Raw genomic sequence first — 21,184 nt, 5'->3', positions numbered from 1 at the left:
AGGTCAATATCAATTAGTTTAGTTTACTCTTAAAGCGATTCTAATGAAGGGATTGTATCGAACTCTTGTTCTTTCATCACGTCAACGTGCAAATATCAAATTGATGAAAATATCAATACAAAGAAGTACTTCATGATTAACAACAGAAAAATATATAAACCACAACTTTTTTTTTCCTACTTTATTCATTTAAATTCTCACAACGTCCACAGAATTAATGTAAGCAATAATATATTATCTAATTTATTAATGTTTGAATCTCTTCAATCTATCTCTGGTTTGTTTTGTTGTTGTTGGGTCCAAATCTAGTCCCAAATCCACAAAGGGTAGAGCGCCTGTTTGAGTACCGTCACTATCATTCTCAATCTCTCCCTCCAACGTTAGCCCTTCTATTCTTGCAGCTATTGGATCCGTTTTAATCCTCACATATGCATCTGCAAGTCAAACACCAGCAAATCTATGAGACAATTAACATGTAAATAAGTAATTTTCTGAACCAATTTCTAAAATATTGTACGTATGAATTTAACTAACACTAATTCAATCAGAACGACTTTTATTTGTATCATCTTTACGTCATTATTGAGTGTAGGTATCATCTCTCTAAGAGATATGATCAATAAAAATGTCTGTTCTTAGAGACAGACAGATGCTACACTAGATTGACGATCAGTTAAGATAAAAGAAATAGTTTTATTTAGTTTCAATTAATTATTACCTGGATTAGAGAAAAACCAAAGAACAAAAGCACAAAAAAGAAGCACAAAGGGGATGACATGCACAGCATTCTCAGCAAACTTAACGCGAGACCTCTCCTTCTTGGCCAACTCAGCTATAGGATCGTACATCGGCAGATCTCCGCCTTGATCAAACGACACGGACACTCGCAGCCCTGACGGCCCCTTCCCTGCTGACGGAGATGAAGTTGAGTGCATGAAGTACTCATCCGCCACCCGGCTCCAGCTTGCCGATCTATGCATCTTCACTAATTTCTTTCACTAGTTAACTTGGTACGTGGAAACGAAGAGATACTTGAATGTTGATTTCAGTAAGTTTGCAAGTGTGAGACAGGATAGAGCAAAGAAAAGGTTAGGTCAATAAAAACGGCTAAGATTTGGGATCAGAACTAGTTTGTTGGATCACTATTTTGACTGCAATATTATGTCCTTGTTTTCTTTTGTTCCACTTGCAGATCTCTATCTTTTATCTATGGATGGGGATGGAAAGGTACGTATGGTGGACGTAGTAGTACTAAGCAATGCAAAACTGAAATCTTCTTTATTTGGATTTCCACCTCCTGAATTTGAGGTTGTCCTTGTACCCAATTTAGGAAGTAGGGTCATTATTATTTAAGTATGTCAAATTTTCTTTTGAGCATCACAAATTGATTACCACTGATTTTATCTTTATTTAGGACCAATTTAGGATTGCTGTGGATTGAAAAAAAATATTTGTTTTTGATGTGCTTTAATAATAATAATAATGAACTGTAAAACAATGCATTTGAACGTTTGATAAACAAGATTTGTAAAAGTGATGAGTATGAGAAACATTGTAAAAGCATTTTTAATGTAAAAATGATACAATTTTTATTGATATTATGAAAAATTGTTGTGCACTCCTACACGCACCCTACATTTTTATCCTTATTCAATTTTCTGACAAAGTGTAGAAAAACAACTCTCATCAGCCATTAATTCTAATAAGCGATGAGTCAATATTATACCATATATTTTACCCTATTCTTAGTTATAGTTCATTGGTTATTTTAGTAGAATATTGATACTTTGTTATATATTTTCAATGTAGGACATTCGACTTCCTCTTGAGCAAAAAGTGATCAAAGAAATGAATTTTGGAGTGATTCCAATTGGAGGATGTTCGTGCCCCTTTAAAGATGATTGTGTCAAAGTTTCAGATTTTTCTACGAAGCCGTTTGACTGTGGTTATGAAATAAAGGCCCAGCGCGTAGCTTTTCCATATTGAAGTTTTTTGGCGTTTGGGTATTTTGGAGGTCAAGATGGTATATTTTGTAGAAAATTCCTTCTCCAGCTTTCAAAAGAGACCTTTTGGAACCAAATCGGACTTGATTTGGTCGGTCAAAAGTTTGATTTTCTGAGAAATCCGAATTTTAGTTTAAATAGGAAACCTTTTATTTTCTGTTTTATTATTTTATTATGTTTCCTAGTTTTCTTTTAAGACCTTTTAGGGTTTTATTTTGTAGTAGTATAAATAAAGATATTTAGCCATTAGGGTTTTGAGGAAGGAAGGAGAGCAGGAGAACGGACGCACACTTTAGAGAGTTTTTCAAGTTTAATTTCTAGGTGTTTTCTATTCTTATTCTCAATAATATTTTGTTTTATAGTTGTTCGTAACTAATTTCTGTTTGCTAGGGCGAAGCCATGAACCTTAGCATGAATATGTAATTTTATTAATTTGCTTATGAATGGATGCATGCTTGGTTTGAATTATTAATCATTGCGATTAAACTATCTAATTGTCTTAGTGATTCGTGACCATTAGAGTTTTTAGACAAGTAATTTGATGTAATTTTTGTTGGAACATCACCCTGAAATTGAGGAGGGCTTCTTGTGATTAGTAATTGTAAGTTCACTTAAGGCATCACGCTCTTAAGGATTGCATGGTTTTTCAAAGGTTTTCACAAAGCTTAATGAGTTTTGCATGTTTATATTTGATCTAAACATCACAAACGGGTTGTATTTTAGATATATGTTTTCGCTTGAACATCACAAGGAAAATATGTATTAGGAAAACCTAACCTTCAAAGTATGCATGTAGAAATTCATAAGTAGTTGGTAAAATTGCATAGGATTGTTAAGGGGACGGTGGAACCCTAGGCTTTTACAAATTGATTTTCTTTAAATTGTTCTTTAGTTAATTTCTTTAATTGTTTTATTTTAAAATTCGTTTATATTATATTAAATTCTAAAATCAACATTTTCCAAACTTTTTTTTAAATAGTTGGTTTTAAACACAAATTATTCATTCAATTCATGTGGAAAACGACTTTGTTTGAGCCGCTATACTAAGACAACCTTGTACTCTTGCAAGTATTTTTAAGTGTTTTTATCCCTACTTTTACAGGTGGTAAAAATCATATCAAGCTCTTCGACCAATTTTTTATTTAGTAATAATAGCTTGACTAACCCTAAAAAAGATTGATCATCTGCTGCAAAAGTTACATCGATATTGTTTATTTCATCAAGGAAAGTAGTAGTACAAAATCAGACACCTCCGAAATACCCTAACACATGCCTTGTGGGGCTACACATGCAAAGAAAAGAAATAACAAATATAATAGAGGCAACAAACTATGCTCGGAGTGGTGCTATACTAGCCAGCCATCATAACAAGCTAACTTAACCCTCGAATCTGCTACTCAGTTCCCTTCTCCGAAATAATAAGAGACCCTTATAATTTGTTCCAAAATTACTGACGTACTCTTGTCCAAAAACAGAGAAGAAATTAAACTAGTTAACAGACCAAAAAGGAGCACTAGCTAGATTAAGATAATGTTATTTATTTATTTATTTATTTTCATCAACTTTTAGTGTGTTAATGAAGCTCTTCCCTTCTGCTAGACCATTGTTGTCGAGAAAATTCAGAAAATCGTTGAAGCTGCTTTCTTTGTACCTCCCAGGATTCTCTTCACTCACAAGCTCTTTGGCAGTGCCCATCTTCTCCTCCAATCCCAAACTATGCAGGCTAGCAATGCAGATTCTTGTCCTATCACGGTTCAACGTGGCTCGGTGCACAACACTCTTGTACAATCCATTGCTTAGTACTTCAAAATGGTCACCCACATGAACCTGGAGAGCACCATGAAGCTGTGGGACTTGCTTCCATTTGTTGTCTCCGGTGTGCATGAGTTCGAGTCCCGGGCCGCTCTGAAGAAGAATGGTTAAGCAGCTGTAGTCTGAATGGGGTGGCAACCCTAGTGCAATTTCAGGATTAGGGCAGGGTGGGTAGCAGTTCACTGTAGTAACCTGCATTCCATCTTCCATTTTTTTGCTTATGTAGGTTGGACCTATCCCTAGGCTCTCAGTGATTGCTTCTGTTATCTCCATGCTCAGTTTCTTCACTTCTGAGCAATACTTGCCCATTGTTTCCCTATAACAGTATTGCAACCATATATAACTAATAATAAATAAATAAATAATAAATGAATAGAAACTATGTTCCAGAATATAATGTACCACAATTAACACATTGTTGACCCTAGAAACTATCAAGCTTACGTGGCGCGTAGGTCGAGTAATTAATAAGCTAACTACGTCATTCGGTTGTGTGCGGGGCGTGCTAACTCGTCGGCCGAGCTCGGCCGAGGAATAGAATGTGTTGATGTCGCGTTGGGCGCATTGCTAACTTCCTGATCTTGCGACTACGGTCAAGAAAGGAACACATCTCGGCCTTCAGGTTCTAGAGCCTGAAGATAAGGCTGCTAGTTCTGCGAAGTTTAATATGAAATTAGGCTTTCAATGTGCCGAACGTAGTAACCTGTAACACCTTACTTCGCCGAGAAGGCTGATGAGATGACCTCTACCAACAAGGACTCAAAAATCCTTGTCGCCCGAGACTTAAATAAATAACCAATCGGTCTCGAAGCAATGTTGTTTATCCAAACTGAAGGTGTTTTTCGGTCAGCTGATTCTATGACTTCAGTGCTGTTTATCCAAACTGAAGATGTTGCCAGTTGCTTTCACATTGTTGTTTATCCAAACTGAAGATGTGTTGGCGGAAAAAGAAAATAAAAATCTCAAGGTGTTTGAGAAGTTTGCGCAGGGCAGTTTGTGTGTTGAATTGGAGGGGGTTCTTTTCGATGCACAAAGTCTTGTATTTATAAGGTTGGTATTTGCTTGGCAATGCCTGATGGTGTTCAACTGCAACTCAAACTCTAGGAAGAAAGACTGATCCGTATCTATCCTTCCCATTCGTGACTTTTCAAACAAAATAAAAACCTATCTAGCTAGGCTTATCACTTCATATCAAAGCCTAGCCCACCTAGGCTTCTTATCTCATCATCAAAACTCCATCAGTGGTCTTTAAACTCATACAACATCCATCAACAATGTAAAAAGGCCTAGCCTACCTAGGCTTCTTATCTCATCATTATCCAAGACCATCAAATCCTAGGCTATGCCTCATGATAAGAGTCATAGGCCGAGCTGCTCTAATCCACACGGTACACTGCTAACAAATCCAAATTAAATTGGACTGTTCTGCTTGCTTCTAAGTACAAGAAAATCGAGATATTTTATTAAAAGATAATTATTATGATTAAAAATCATAATATTATCTCTTAACAATAACAAAATTATCTTAACTTTCTTATCCGACAGTCAATAACCATACTCACTCAACAATCTCGATTACTCGGACCGATGATGTAAAATCGGATCCAAGCACACATATACAACAAGTTCAGGTGATTGTGGGTCATTGTTCCCCTAAACAATATTGCAACCTATGACAATGTGATTATAAAAGTAGAGACACATCTATAAATATGTATTTGTGTGTATATACACCCTGCAGAAAAACTTTCCATGAATGATGGTAAACATGAAGCATTCAAAGAAGTCAAGGGATGGCGCATTAAGCTATACAGTTATTTGTACGTATATATTGTAAGGATAAGAATATAAAAAAATTTCACATCGGTGAAAGAAGAAATTTAGTAAGGGCTTATAAGAGGTTTGATCATTCTCCATATTAACTGTTGGTTTTATGGTAGAACTTAAGCTTTATTCATGAGATCAGAGCAAGTAGGCAACCCAACGGTCACACGTGCTCCATGTCATCCAATTCGTGTAGTCTACGTATTTGGCTAAAAAATTCACCACACCTAAATGAGCAAGCTACTCTCCTTATTGCCTATTAATTTTATAGTAAAACTTCAACTTTCTTTATATATATATATATATGTTTTATACACACACACATATAAAGAGTGGCCATGTTGTATATTTAATGTGATTGCCAAAAAATGAAGAGCGATAACCACGCCCAAATTAAGGATCTACCCAGGATCGACAAAATAGGACAAGACTACAATTTAGCTGAATGCCATGCATTTCTTAAATCGGATGTATCTAGTTATTGTCGGCCACAAATGTTTTTTTCTCTACTTTGTTTTTTATTCTTTTCCGAAATAGCAAAAGCAAATAAGAGATAAGCGGGACGCGCATGAGAGCAAATGATTAAGAGAGTGAACTTTGTAGATACGTACCTATAATTAGAAGGATTGTTGGGCCAGTACTTGATCCAATCTGCCAACGGGTGGGCATAATGTTTTAGAAAAACCCTCCAAAACTAAATTTTATCAAGCCCATCCTTCAAGCTTGTCCCGTACCTCACTGGGCTGTGAACATCATTAGACATGAACTTTGCCTTCTCTGAAACCGGCAACTTGAAAAACTCCGTCGCCGACGAAAGAGCCTCATCCAACACCGTTTGACGGATACCATGGTTCACAATCTAATGAGATGCATGAACATGAAGATCATCAATATATATAGATAACGGTGGCAAAATTAGAGGTTTTTCTCGTGAAGGTTTTGAAAGAATGACTGCCCATGTAAAATAGACTTATTTTCTTTGATAATCTCTAATTACAAGTAAATTAAGAGTTTGAGCATGAGCTTAGATAATATATTATATATGTCAATAACATATAAGAATATTGTTATTACTATAACAAGGTTAGTGTTTACATTTTGGACATCCTATGCATAAATGTGACTACACGTACAAACTAAAAGATATCGATATCTTATATTTTTTTCCGTAAAAAAAAAAAAAAAAATGGGTACCATTTTATTTTTGAACGGAACAATATACTAAACCTACTTTTTTATTTTGCATGAAAAAAAAATAAAAAATTGTAAGGACGTGCTTAAGAAGCTTACTTGGAAGAATCCCAACTGACGGCAAGCAGTTCTAACTTCTCCTATGACAAGTGCTCGTTCATCAGGGCCTTGTTTCAGTCTTACGAAATCAATGGTGGGAACAGTAACAACATATGGAGTCAAACTTGCACGCTGGGAAGTTGGAATCACATAACACTCGGGCACATGCGGCAAGCCTCTCTCTTGTGCACTCTTCCCCATTGAAAATGAGCTTGAACTTTTTTCGTCGTCCATCTCTCTATGTGAAACCCTAACCCTACCTTTTCCTCAGCTCGCGAAGTGTAGAATGCAAAGAGAATAAGAGAAATGTGACGTAGCGGTTTGATGCAAAATGCAAGAATGGCTAGCTATGGTTTATATAGAAACAATTTAGTGTTGCTATTATCTATTGGCTGTACTTTGTATACACACCGTCTTGGACCTCTTTTTGTTTGTCCAAAATCTAAAAAGATGAGATATTTGAGGCACAAAACTATCAAATCAGTAAGCAGGTCCAAAATCACTTTCTCAAGGTATGATTTGTAGAAACCAATACTTCCTGACTAAGAAAACAGAGAGAGAGAGAGAGAGAGAGAGAGAGAGAGAGAGAGAGAGAGAGAGAGAGAGAGAGAGAGAGAGAGAGAGATTGGATTGGGATAAAATGTTTCTCATTGATTGATAATTTTATTACAATAGAGTATATATAACAATACCCTTAGCTAACTATAACTAATTACATATTGTACCACTACTCATCTCAACTAACACTTTGCTATTATAACAAATTAACAGTTTTGGATACTGAGGCATTTGCCTCAATACACCCCCTCAAGCTAATATTGGACTCAACAAGAGTGCCAATGGGAAGCTTGGATTTTAAGTAACAAAACCTGTTTTTGGACAGAGACTTAGTGTAGATATCGGCCAATTGACCTTCACTACAAACAAGCTGAACTTTGATAAGATGTGCAAAAATCAACTCTCGAATATAGTGATAATTTATTTCGACGTGTTTGGTTCTTGCATGAAAAACAGGATTTGAAGCAAGAGAGATAACTGAGATGTTATCACACCATAGAGTAGGGCTAGAACTGAGAGGGAAGCCAATATCATGAAATATTTTGCATATCCATGTAAGCTCAGCAGCTGTGTGTGCCAATGACCGATACTCAGGTTTTGTGGATGATCAAGCTACAGTAGCTTGTTTCTTTGCACTCCAGCTGATTAGGTTTAAACCAAGAAAAACACTATAACCACTAGTGGATTTGTGATCAAATAGACAACCTGCCCAATTAGCATCTGAGTATGCAGTGAGATGAAGAAAACTTTTCTTAAACCAAATGCCTTGAGAAATTGTTCCTTTCAAGTGTCGAAGAACTCGTTTAGCAGCCTGCATATGCTGTTCTCTCAGAGCATGCATGAATTGGCAAAGTTGATTCACTGCAAAGGAGAGATCAGGTCTTGTCCAAGTCAAATATTGAAAACCACCAACAATAGACCTGTAATAAGTGGAATTAGACAGAAAAAGACCACTGTGATCAAGTTTGGTAAAGCTGATATGAGTGCAGCAAGGTTTAGAACCTTCCATATTTGTCTTTTGAAGTAGATCAAAGAGATACTTGCTTTGGTGAAGAAAGATACCCTCAAGTGTTCTTTGAACTTCCAGTCCCAAAAAGTAGTGCAAAGACCCCGAATCTTTGACTGGAAAAATAGCACTTAATTTCTGAATAAAGGATTGATAGAGGGCAGTGTTGGAACCTGTAACAAGTATATCATCTACATATACTAGGACTATTACCAAGGAAGGTGTTTGGGCCTAAAATGTTATTGGGCCGAGTGTTGGTTCGGCCCAAAGCTTTTCCAAGTGTACTATGTGGGCTGCCTGGTAGTCCCGGGCTGTTCAGCAAAGGTGGTCAAGTCCTATTGCAAGAAGGAGTAGTTTGGACGAGCAGATGGGTCGAAGAAGTCCTAATACGATAAAGGGTCATAGTGCAATAAGGATTCTCGACCAACAATGAATATGGCCTTAAAAAGGGGTGAGATCAAAGTCCTAATAGGAGTAGGATTGGTCGAGATAGAGTTGGAACAGAATAAGAAGTCCTAATCCGAATATGGTTTCAGCTTGATCTTAAGGAGGATTTGTTGCTATAAATACAAGGCATCATGCAACAATCGAACCCCTTCAATTCAACACACAATTGCCTTGCGCAAACCTCTCAAACATCTTGAAAATTTTTATTTTCTTTTTCCGCCAACATATCTTCAGTTTGGATAAACAGCACCGTGATGACAACCAGCGAACATCTTCAGTTTGGATAAACAGCATTGTTGCCGTAGAAGCAGCCGATCGAGGAACACCTTCAGTTTGGATAAACAGCACTGCGTCGAGGTCGACTGGTTATCTATCCAAGTCTTGGTCGAGAAGGGTTTTGGAATCCTTATTGGCAGATGTCATCTTATTAGCCTTCTCAACGAAGTAAGGTGTTACGAGTTGTGACATTCGGCACATTGAACGCCGAGTGATTTTATGATTAGATACTCACAAGTGAGTTTCAGAGTTCGGCATTCTGATAGCCGAACCACATTTACCATTAAGACATACATTACCTTTAAGTACTTGTGTCTATATAGTTTGGTGTCGATTCGACGTGCTTATACTCTTACGAATATAATCATTGTGACCGAATCGGGCGTCGACGATTCGTGAACTTTGCAGAACTAGCAGCTTTATCTTCAGGCTCGAGAATCCAAAGGCCGAGACTTGTTCCTTCCTCGGCCGCAATCGTAAGATCAAGAAGTTAGCAATGCGTTCAACGCAACATCAACCAATTTTACTCCTCAGCCAAGCTCGGCTGACGAGTTGGCATGCCCCGCATCAACCGAATGACGTAGTTAGCTCATTAGTTACTCGACCTGCGCGCCACGTAGGCTTTGTAATTTTTAGGGTCAACAGTAGGTCATTTGAGAACAAATAAGGATGAATCTGAAGAAGATTAGACAAAACTAGAAGTATGTAGGATCTGAAATAATTTGTCAAACCTTGCCCTTGGTGCCTGGTTTAGGCCATAAAGAGACTTTCTCAATTTCCAAACATACTGAGGCTTTAAAGGATCAATAAAACCTGCAGGTTACTCCATATACACATCTTCTTTTAAATCACCATGAAGGAAGGCATTGCTTATATCCAATTGATTTAAGAACCAATTAAATTATACTGCAAGTGATAAAAGAACTTTTATTGTAACCGATTTTGCTACAGGACTAAAAGTATCTTGATAGTCAATACCAGCCTGTTGATGAAAGCCCTTTGCCACAAGGCGAGCTTTATATTTGTCTATAGTGCCATCTGGTTTCTTTTTAATTCTAAAAACCCATTTACATCTAACAATGTTCTGGGAATCTGAGGTAGGGACTAAAGACTAGGTACCAGTAGATTGCAATGCATTGAATTCTTCTTGCATTGCAGATCTCCAATGAGCATACATGGATGCCTGCAAGTATGTATTAGGAACATATTCAAGATCAATGGGAAGTGGATGTTTGGTTGCTGAGTATGCCTTGGGCTTGTATATACCAACTTTCGATCTTGTGACCATAAGATGGGTGTTGAGATCACTAATACTTGGAGCAGAAATAGATAAATTTGTAGTGGAATCACTTCGAACATGATGGTTAGTAAAGGTAGATGTAGAAGAGGCACTGTGAGATCCAATGTGAGAGCTGGATGGTAGATTAAGTGTAGGACTATCTGGAGTTGTAGAGATAGCATAGAAAATTGCAAATCAACTGATGGTGAGCTAATGGAAGCAATGGGAATAGTTTGGTGAACTTGTGAAATGGATAGGTACCTTCATCAAAGAGAACATGTCGAGATATATACATTCTGCTAGTAATTGGATTGAGACATTTGTAGCCTTTGTGTTGTAGACTATAACCAAGAAATACACAAGCTTCACTTTTGGGATCCAATTTTGATTGAACATAAGGTTTAAGCCAGGGATAGCAGCTGCAACCAAAAACTTTAAGCCTTGAATAGTGAGGAGGCCTGTGAAAGAGTAATTCTCATAGAGACTTTGACAAACCAGAAATTGGTAGCCTGTTAATTAGATATAAAGCTGTGGAGAAAGCTTCCACCTAATAGAGATGAGGAACCTTGGAGGCAACAAGCAGAGATCTTGCAGTTTCAACAAGATGTTTGTGTTTTCTCTTTGCACAACCATTTTGTTCAGGAGTATGGGAACAACTTAACTGGTGAAGAATGCCATAAGTTTGGAGAAACGAGGTAAAAACATGAGAAGTAAACTCACCACCTGAATATGTACATAAAATCTTTATTTTATTACCAAAAGAGTTCTCTACATAGGACTTGAATACAACAAATGTATGAAAAGCTTCAGACTTAGCTTTTAAGGGAAAGAACCAGTTATACTTGCTGTAATCATGTACAAGTAACATATAATACCGACAACCACTAAGTGAAACATTGGAGGCATGACCCCATAAGTCACAATGAAACAGCTCTAAACAATGAGTGGATGAAGAACTAGAAACACAAAAGGGAAGTTTGTGATTTTTAGCGATAGCATAATCATTACAAAAGAAATCAACAACAGATTTTCCATGCAGTGCTACTTTATTGCTAGACAAGATTCTTCGAAAATTTGATGAAGAATGATGTCCGAGTCGTTGGTGCCAAACTTGGACAGAAGCTTTGACACTTAAGAAAGTTGAAGGAAATGTAGGTGTTGAGCTGGATGCTTGAATGAGATAGAATCCATCCTTAACCGGACCCTGCAAAAACATCTTCCTTGAAATACGATCCTTTACAATGGATCCATCAGGGTCAAGAGATAATGCACAATTATTGTCTATTAAGAATTGCTAAGTAGACAGCAAGTTATGAGTCATGTGAGAGCATGTAAGACATTGCTCGGTTTAAAGGAAGCATGAGGGGTATTCAAAGATGAATGACCAACATGAGAGATGGACAAACATTTACCATTGCCAATATAAACCTTATCTTCACCGGTATAGGGAGAAGCAGCTGAGATATTTGCAATGTCATTTGTTATGTGAGATGTGGCACCAAAGTCAATTAGCCAAGAATGATTTGATTTAGAAGAGTAATGAGCACAGAAAACAGCCAATTTTGCAAGTGGTACTTTTCCATAGATCTCAGGATTCATCTGATCAAAGCAATCAATGGCTTCATGGCTGGTGGAACCACAAATCTGACAAGGAACTTTAGAACTGGTGGGAGATTATGAGTGCTGAAAATTGCCACGAGAACCTTGATAGTTGCCATGAGAAAAGTTGTTGTGATTGTTACCTAAATAAGTATTACGAGAAAATTTCCCTCGATTGAACCCTCTGTTAGTGTTATAATTGCGATTATTGTTGCGACCTTGATTGGAATTATGCCTCAATGAATTTTGCAGAGGCTGCTGTTGAACAAAAAATGCATGTGGATAAGTAGGGAGGAGATGTGCTTGAGACTTCACCGAAAATGCCTGAAATGGCTCCATGGTGATGGATGTCGTAACTTGCTTTCGGCGAACCATAGAAAGCTCATTTGTAAGTAACAGACCATGAAGTTCGTCTAGGGAAGTAGATGAGATTCGAAGCATTCGAGTTAATGAAGGACTCAAATTCCTCAGGTAAACCATGAAGAATTGCTGCAATTAAATCACAATCAGGAACTGCAGCTCCAGCAGCTGCAAGAGAATAAGAAATTTCCTTATTTTGTTGCATATATTCTGAGACCGATTGAGAGCCTTTTTGGACAGTTTGAAGACGATAGCGTAATTGATGAATGTGAGCATGAGATACTCCCCCAAATCGCTGCTCAAGTTTTATCCAGAGATCGCGCGATGATGAAACACCAACAGTGAAGGGAATAATTTCTTCAAACAGCGTAGAGTTCAACCAAATGAGAAGGTTTTGATCATTTCATACCACAGTTCGAAGGCAGGGTTAAGAGAATGATTAGGCAAGAACGGTGGCAGACATGATTTAGTGCCATCAATGATGGCAACGAGCTTGTACCGGCGGAGAATCGGCATAAACAAGGCACGCCATGGAAGATACTTCGACCGCTTCAATTTGATCAGGATCATACTACCGATATTCCAAATTGTCAGAGAGGTATATGAATTCGAAGCAGAAGAAATTCCAGAAATTTCAGAGGAAATAGGGTTTAGCAATGTCGGTTCAATCAGATAAGATGAATCTGAGGGCGACGCCATGGATGATAAAGATCAAATCAGAACACAAATGACAGAGAGAAAGGACAAATTAGTAGAGAAATCAATGAACATTCATCGATTGAACAACGGAAGATGATCGATCGACGTGAGGCAAAGCGACTCTGATATCATGTAGAAACCAATATCTTCCTGACTAAGAAAACATATAAGAAAGAGAGAAAAAAGTAGAGAGATATTGGATTGGGATAAAATGTTTCTCGTTGATTGATAATGTTATTACAGTAAAGTATATATATAGCCCTTGACTTTGTACAACAATACCCTTAGCTAACTATGACTAATTACATATTGTACCACTACTCATCTCAACTAACACTTTACTGTTATAACAAACTAACAGTTTTGGATACTAAAGCATTTGCCTCAATATGATTAATAGCTTTGGTGTATATCTTGAGAGATCATGGGGTTACAAAACAGAGATTTTTCAATGTAACCGGTACACGAGTGGTACATCATGTGTCACTATACAAATAGTGGAATATGTATGTTAAAAAGATAATAACTTAAAAAGTAAAATTTCTCACTACTTATATAAAAGCACGTGATGTACCCTACGTATTCCAATCATAACGAAAAATTTCTCCTACAAAACAAAGGAAATATACCACTACATTTGTTCATTTGTGAAAAATAAATGTTGTGGAAATTGGGGAAGTCGTGACTGGGAAAAGTGGGAAATTTGGCAGATATGGAAACTGAATCAGGTACCCTTTATCCTCCACCTTAATTTCAGTGTCACTGGTCTTTTCTCATTAAATTCGGGTGGTTTTGAGCTCGACTCTAGATAAGAAGAGAAAAGGAGCTAGAACAGAACCACATTCTCATTAAATTAACAACGTCCGCTCATACTATGTAACGTTACGTACGTGGCGGATTCAAAAAATATCCTTATTGAAAACATGATGAAAATTCATGCATAATTATGAGTAGCTGATTTTGGCTTTTAACTATGCGTCAGCGTCTTCGAATTATTTTGTGACTAAATCTTCTTGGAAAGTTTTCATAAAATATGAATTAATTGAAAACTAGCGATGGAGAAATGAAGCAGTGGCAAAAGATGAAGCGGTGCAGGGTTCAAATGCCGACAGCTTAACCCTTTCAAGCGGTTTGACAGAGGTCAATTTGAAATTGATTTTCCAGCCACAGTACGTTTATTTGATTGGCAGCCATTGTCACGTTTCAATGGAAGCCACCGTTTGGATTTTTGATTTATGAAGGAACAGATGTGCCTTCTTACAAAATTAAATAATAGCCCTAGATCATTTATTTCAAATAATCGGATGGCTATTAATAGGCAACTGTTTTTTTTTTTTTTTTTATTTTAACAAATGATATACACTAAGGGGAAGGAGGTTAGGCTTAATTAACCTTACAATGGACTATCAATAATGTGGTTCAAATTCGCCTTTGACGAGAATCGAACATAAGACCTCTCACTTACAAATGAAGAAAAGTATTACAAAACCATAGTACTAAGTGGCATTAATAGGCAACTCTTAATCAAAGAGTTGTGACCCAATCTTTGAAGAGGTATTGCACCTCTTTAAAAAAAAAAATTGCTCACCACTCTCAACTAATGGTGATGTTCACCATTCTATTTATTATCATTATATGAGTTTAAATTTTGAGGTCTGTAAGATAGATAGGTACAAATCTCAAAATTTAATGAAACTTATCCAACCATGATACACAAGGTAATAAACATTACCACCACTTAGGGTGGTGGTGGTGGGAAAAATACATCTCTTTAAAAGAGCAAATAAACCTATATAAATAGAGGGGCTTACTGCCTTCCATTAATAATTGTTCATTCTTTCTCTTCATCCAGTTCTCTAATTAAGTCTTCTCCATATGTATTAAATATTTTTTTTATACAATTAAAACCTGCAGATTAATTACTAGTTATATCTTGAGCGTTCTTGTTTATTTCTTTGAATGTTTGATTCAACTTTGATAGAGCAAAATATTATTGAACATCGGATCAGGGAGTCCATACTTCACAAAGTATATTTGCAATTCCCCTTTACACACAAATACTAGAGCAAATAGTGTCTAAAAGATGAAATATGGGAGTTTTAACGAAAAGTTTGCGATACTGTTCACTTTAACGAAAAACTATATTTTTACACTAAAAAGTCAAACCTGATACTATTCACCCTTTATTTTGTCTTTATCGTTAAAAGTAAAAATTTTCAAATCATTTTTATTAATTTTCATATGAAATATTTATACGAGCCTTGAAGGAACAATTTTTTGTCCTTTTCCCTAGCCGTTACCCACGTATTTTTTTTCCATCAAACTTGCCTCATAGCTATCATGCTTAATGAGAATATGTATGTGTAGTGGTGGATCAAAACTTTTCTTAATATCACATTGGCTAGCTAGCCAGTTGCCTTTGCCCCATAGAACCGTCCACAATGAGAAAATCAATAGAACATTGGACAATTTTATGTGTATATTAGATGATAAGAACAATTTACACACTGATCTTTATGTCGTCGTTGGTTTTATGTTAATCTAAATTTTTTTTTTTTTTTTTGGTGGAATTTATGTTTTATTCCTTGATTCTAGCTAGGATTTACACCTAGCTATATAGCTAATTCATATTATATTTTCTCTCCGAGCAGATCGGGAATCCTGCAGAGTTGCACGTGACACAATCAATGCAGTCCTTAAATCATGGTACTCCTTTTCCAAAGAGACAACGTTGTGCTTTTCTTGGACTTTGGACAAGGATAGGATACAATCTAGTTTTATCGATCTGCTTCAATAAAAAAACAGTTTCTCCCTTTTGCAATATCAAGGGAATTTCGAAACTCAAAACTTGACTTGCGTGGATCGGCATCCTAACTTTTTCCCATTTTTCCCCGTATACTGTAATGTGGAGATCATCAATTTGTCATTTTGTGCAGTGCTTTTATTTTGAATAATATTATTCATAAATATATATTATATTTTCATACCACCTTATGTAATATTTGATATAAACATCCACATCATTTGAATTAATCAGATTTTTAAATTTAGTTCATTATTTAATAAACTAATAGTTAAGAAAAACTAATTAATTAAATGATGATTGTGGTATACGATGAGTCTTTCTCTTTTTTTTTTTTTTTTTTGGGTTTTGCAAATTTTTCAAATGATGTGATTGTCCACAACAGATGCCACCTAAAGTGGTATAGAAATGTGGTATAAAAACATAATATGAATATCATTACTCTTCTGTTTCAAAACACCATTATTTATGGTTCCAAAGTTGATAAATGCATTCCTACGTTCATGGAATTTTGAAAAAATTGGTGCATTATTAGGATCAAATTGTCGAGGAGAAGGGAAAAAAAATGATAGTACAAATGAACATAGCTATGGGCTTTTACACTTTCTACATTGTTTGGCTTCTCATATTGAAAATGGATGTTGCATATGTAAAAGGCTTAAAATTATTTTGGACATCTTCACTAGTTGCTAATAAAGTTTACATTCTAACACATTATTAGAGCCACATATTCATATTTTAGGTCTTATTACGACCATATATGCTCCAATATCACTCAACAAAAACTCGAGCACATATAAGGGGTGTTGAATACTCACATTTTAACAACTTCATCACTCAAACCATGCAACCCATAATCTCTTGTAATACTTTTTCTGTAAAAAGAAACAAGTGTGCTTTTATTTGGACATTGGACTGGGATGGGATGCAATATAGTTTATTGATAGCAGAAGATCAACTTCAATAAAAGACAGTGTCCCACTTTTGCATTATCATAAGAATTGGGAATTCAACTGGATGAGATCATATAATTTTTCCCTTTTTCCACAAATAATTGAATATGGGAATCAGCAATTTGTCATTTGGTTGCTGCTTCTGTTACAAATCAAATAATTGAGGAGGGTCCCTAGTAGATATATGCATCCCCACATTCATGGACTGTTGGGAAAAAAAAAAAAAAAAAGAAGTTGCTGCAGTCTATTGATTTTAGGGTCAAATTGTCAATGGAGAGAAAAAAAAAAAAAAAAAGGTTTAGGAAGAATATCATATATGTGCAATGAGGGGCATTTCCCATGAAGGTAAAATTTATATTCTCAGAATTAAAAACTTTTTCACACATGAAATATGAAAACTGCAAGACTTGTTTGAGTGTTTGTACAAGCAAAACATATTTCCTATCTTAATTTCTTGTGCAAAGAAAAAAACATGTCTATATCTCCATATACTTCTTTGCCAAACTTCACCAGAAAAAGGGTTTGGAGATGGAGGTCTTTAACTGCTCACCAACTTCCTTGTGAGGAATATATAGAGATTTTTTACACCGGAATTTGAGCACATAAGTTGGTTAAGTCATCATCTACCAATCATGACCTTATGACTAAGTTTAATTACTTGGTACTAGTTAATTAAGGCAGATTATTGCTCTCCCACACTCAAAAAAAAGTATTAGATTACAATAATGTCTGTACTTTTAAAATATTTAATCAAGGAATTAAGCAAGAAATGCATATCCTTCTCACAGTCGAAGTTAGGTCATCTAATTATTCATCAATATTTCTATAAATGAAACTTCTCCCTCTTACCATTTCTCATCTTATCTCACACATTAACAATGGCAAAGCTGCCTCAAATTCTAGCTTGTGTTCTTGTTGTCCTTGGATTTGCATTAACAAGCTCCGCTTCAATTTACACAGTTGGGGACACCTCCGGCTGGGACACAAGCACCGACCTCAATTCATGGTCCAGTGACAAGAAATTTAACGTCGGCGATGTTCTGTGTAAGTATGCATACATTATTCCCATGACTCAAAACCAAAGATCTTATTTTCTGTTAATGGTACGAGCACGTCTTGAATAATCCCATTGAAAGGTTGCATATATAAAAAACAATTTTATTGTACGTCTTTTATCTCTGGATACCCTCGGTTACTTGTGGTCATTGAAAAAAACGAAAATTTGATGAATAAATTGTCGATTTGATTTCAAGCAAATTATACAAAAAATAATTAGTTAAATTACTTCCGTTTAACTTATTTTTCCTTTTTTGTTTATTTTCTCAGGGTTTCAGTACTCATCATCTAATAGTGTGTGCCAAGTGACCAAAGAAAGCTTTGATGCTTGCAACACAGCAAAAGTTATAGAAACTTATACAGGAGGAAACACAACAGTCACGTTGACAAAACCTGGTGACTGGTATTTTGTGAGTGGAAACAAGCTATATTGCTTGGGAGGAATGAAGCTCATGGCAGAAGTAGAAAACAACCAGGATTATGCACCGATCGGCGCACCAGAGGCAGCAACTGGTTCCGACCTTCCAAACCCTTCTTCTAAGGGCAACATTCCCACTTCAGATGCTTTCATCCATGCAGGACCTAATGCCTTTGTGTTGGCCATCTTTGGTCTATTGCTGCCATGCTATATATGGATGTGACAATTTGAGTGTGTTGTATTTGTGATGAATATATAAATATATATTGCATATGTATAGCAGGCTAGCACCTGCAGGTTTTTGAAAAAATAATAATAAATTTCGTTTTAATTTCTCAAAAGTTAAGATTTGATTACATTCAAGTTATTATTTAAGATTCTAAAAAACGCTAGGTGTTAGTCGAGCGGCGGACTAGCGCATAGCGTTTAAACGCCTAGACGGGGTCTAGACGGGCGCCTAGGCAGATTTCAGTAAATTTTTTTATATATTTTATGAATTAATTAAATTTATTATATCAAATGTAAATAATTATTGACTAATACGCTATTTCTTATAGAAGAACATACATATGTGAATGTTTTATGTACATATATGATATGCTTGCCTAGAAGAAAAAAAAAACAAAATATTATCTAAATAATTTATAATTTATATAAGATTTACACACACACACAAAATAAATATCCCAAATTTTTAAAAATATAAAAAGCCCACCCACTCAAACCGTCCACCTCACCTCTGCTCTTTCACATCACCCGTCCACTCGGGTGGTTTTCAAACCATCACCTGTCCATGGTTTTCATACTTAAAATCATTTGCTTTTGACCTTGGATTTGAAACCACACCTCACCTCTGCAGACGAGTGTAGATGGTTTCTTAATTAAAACCGTCTGAAATGTTTTAGTCTCTCCCTCTCTCTTTCTCTTCGAGCTCTCCCTTCTCTCATCTTCACAGACGAGCTGCAGTTTGTTGGCAGCAACACGAGCTGCAAAAATTTACTGGCACTCTCTCTCTCTCTCTCTCTCTCTCTCTCTCTTCGCACTCTGTCTTCCCTCATCTTCACAGAGACGAGCTACAGAAATTTTTTGAGGCTCTATTGCTACGTACGAGATCGGAAGTTGTAGATTCAAACCGCCTAGATTGCCGCTAGCGCCGCCTAGCCCGCCTCAGGCACCTAGTGAGCACTTAGGAGGCCGCCTATGTCCTTCCCGCCTAACTGAACGTTTTGGTCTAAATCGGGTCGGAGCTCCGCCGCATAGGCTGATTTTTAGAACACTAGCTAAATAATGAAAAATAACTAAGAGGGTTATCGCAAAATCCAAATTTGTTATGCACTGTTAAGAACAAATCGGGGATTTCGCCAAATCCAAATCTGTCTGCTGATTTCTGCTTGTCTATTTCCATATCAGGAAATGAACAATTTTGAGGGGCAATTGATATTAAATTAATAAACGTGTCAAAATTACAATAAATTGTTTCATTATCTTCTTGTATTTGGCTGTAGGTGTATTAACCACCACCAGCAACCTGTCATTTTGCTAAAACCAACTTAGGTTACATCAAATGACCAAAGCAAAGCTTTGACGTTTTGTTCTCTAATCTGTAAATAATCTAAAGATAAATGATAGAATAACCTTGTTCAAAAGAAAAAAAAAAGTTGAACCACTGGTTTGCTTAGCGTCACTAGATTTCTATTCAGCTGGAGAATGTCTAGATTCGATTCACACTAATGCAATGACGTACATGCTTGAGTACTAAATTCTAATTCATTAGAACTTGTAGTTAAATTAACTTTTTCTTTGGAGCAGTATCTTTGGAAATATCATGTCGTTCACGTTCACCCAACAAAATCAAAATTTCATTAGCTTTTATTAGTCAAAGTATAAGTCAATTATGACTTGTTTGGATGTGATTTTAAAATAACTGAAAATATTTTTAAAGAAAATGTTTTTGGATTCCAAAAGTACTTGAAGTGCTTTCTGCAAGAAGCATCAGTTATGTGCTTCTTCCAAGAAGTACTTTAAGTGATTTTTTCAGGATTTACTTGCATTTTTACTAAGAATTGATTCCAAAATCATTTTCGCCAAAAGCACTTTCTGTCATTTTAACAACACATCCAAATGAGCTCTTAATTTATGGAAATTGTTAGTGACACTCAAAAGTTCTCATTCTACGTTTCAATTTTTTTTTTTAGAATGAAAAATATACTTATAAGGTTGTAAAATGAGATTTTTCTTTTTTTTTTTTTTTTTTTTTGGCATATATATTCCCTAATTTGAAAGGAGTCAAATGATATTGTGAAAGTAATGATCATTGCTCGCAAGTCACAACATTGTTTAAAAGAAGAATGTTCATTATCGATTCTTATCCTCCCTTGGTCCCACCTCATACGGGTAAACTACCCGCCAAGCTCCCAGAAGGCGCCACACAATTCCTAGAACACAAAATTGAATTATTAAAAAAACACGTATAAGTTGATGAAATCTTGTTTGTTAAAAGCCATCATTTTTATTTTCCTGAGAAAATGAAATAATATTTATTAATGTTTAAAATATTGAAATGGTGTAAATTTCAACATGCAAATTTATGAGAAAATATTTATGAATATATTGATATCAATATGTTATTTTCAACAGAATTATGAAAATTTGCAATATATCAACCTATTAAATTTAATCAAAATTAAAAAAAAAAAATTGAAATCTGCAATGAGTTTCAACAAAATTTATATAATGAATCGGTAAATATCGTCGATATTTATTAATTTTTTTTTATATTTCATCGATACATTTGAATTTTG

At 35.7% G+C, this 21,184-nt stretch overlaps 2 protein-coding genes and 1 pseudogene across 2 annotated transcripts; 1 reads left to right on the top strand and 2 right to left on the bottom strand.

Annotated features, from left to right (window-relative positions):
- Positions 1-165: 165 nt before the first annotated feature.
- Positions 166-1,057, bottom strand: LOC137734002 (uncharacterized). Its single transcript, XM_068473230.1, has 2 exons — positions 719-1,057; positions 166-434 (listed from the first exon to the last, which is right to left on the bottom strand). The coding sequence occupies exons 1-2, from the start codon at positions 978-980 to the stop codon at positions 247-249; spliced, it is 450 nt and encodes a 149-aa protein (XP_068329331.1). The 5' UTR covers positions 981-1,057; the 3' UTR covers positions 166-246.
- A 2,103-nt stretch (positions 1,058-3,160) lies between these two features.
- LOC137733175 (flavanone 3-dioxygenase 3-like) lies at positions 3,161-7,163 on the bottom strand (annotated as a pseudogene).
- Positions 7,164-17,787: 10,624 nt separating this feature from the next.
- On the top strand, positions 17,788-18,674 carry LOC137733327 (mavicyanin-like). The gene is made up of 2 exons (XM_068472482.1): positions 17,788-17,953; positions 18,236-18,674. The coding sequence occupies exons 1-2, from the start codon at positions 17,788-17,790 to the stop codon at positions 18,604-18,606; spliced, it is 537 nt and encodes a 178-aa protein (XP_068328583.1). The 3' UTR covers positions 18,607-18,674.
- The last annotated feature ends 2,510 nt before the right edge of the window (positions 18,675-21,184 follow it).

This window comes from Pyrus communis, chromosome 5, assembly GCF_963583255.1.
Source record: "Pyrus communis chromosome 5, drPyrComm1.1, whole genome shotgun sequence".
Lineage (NCBI taxonomy): Eukaryota > Viridiplantae > Streptophyta > Magnoliopsida > Rosales > Rosaceae > Pyrus > Pyrus communis.
This window is presented reverse-complemented; position numbering and strand designations above follow the sequence as displayed.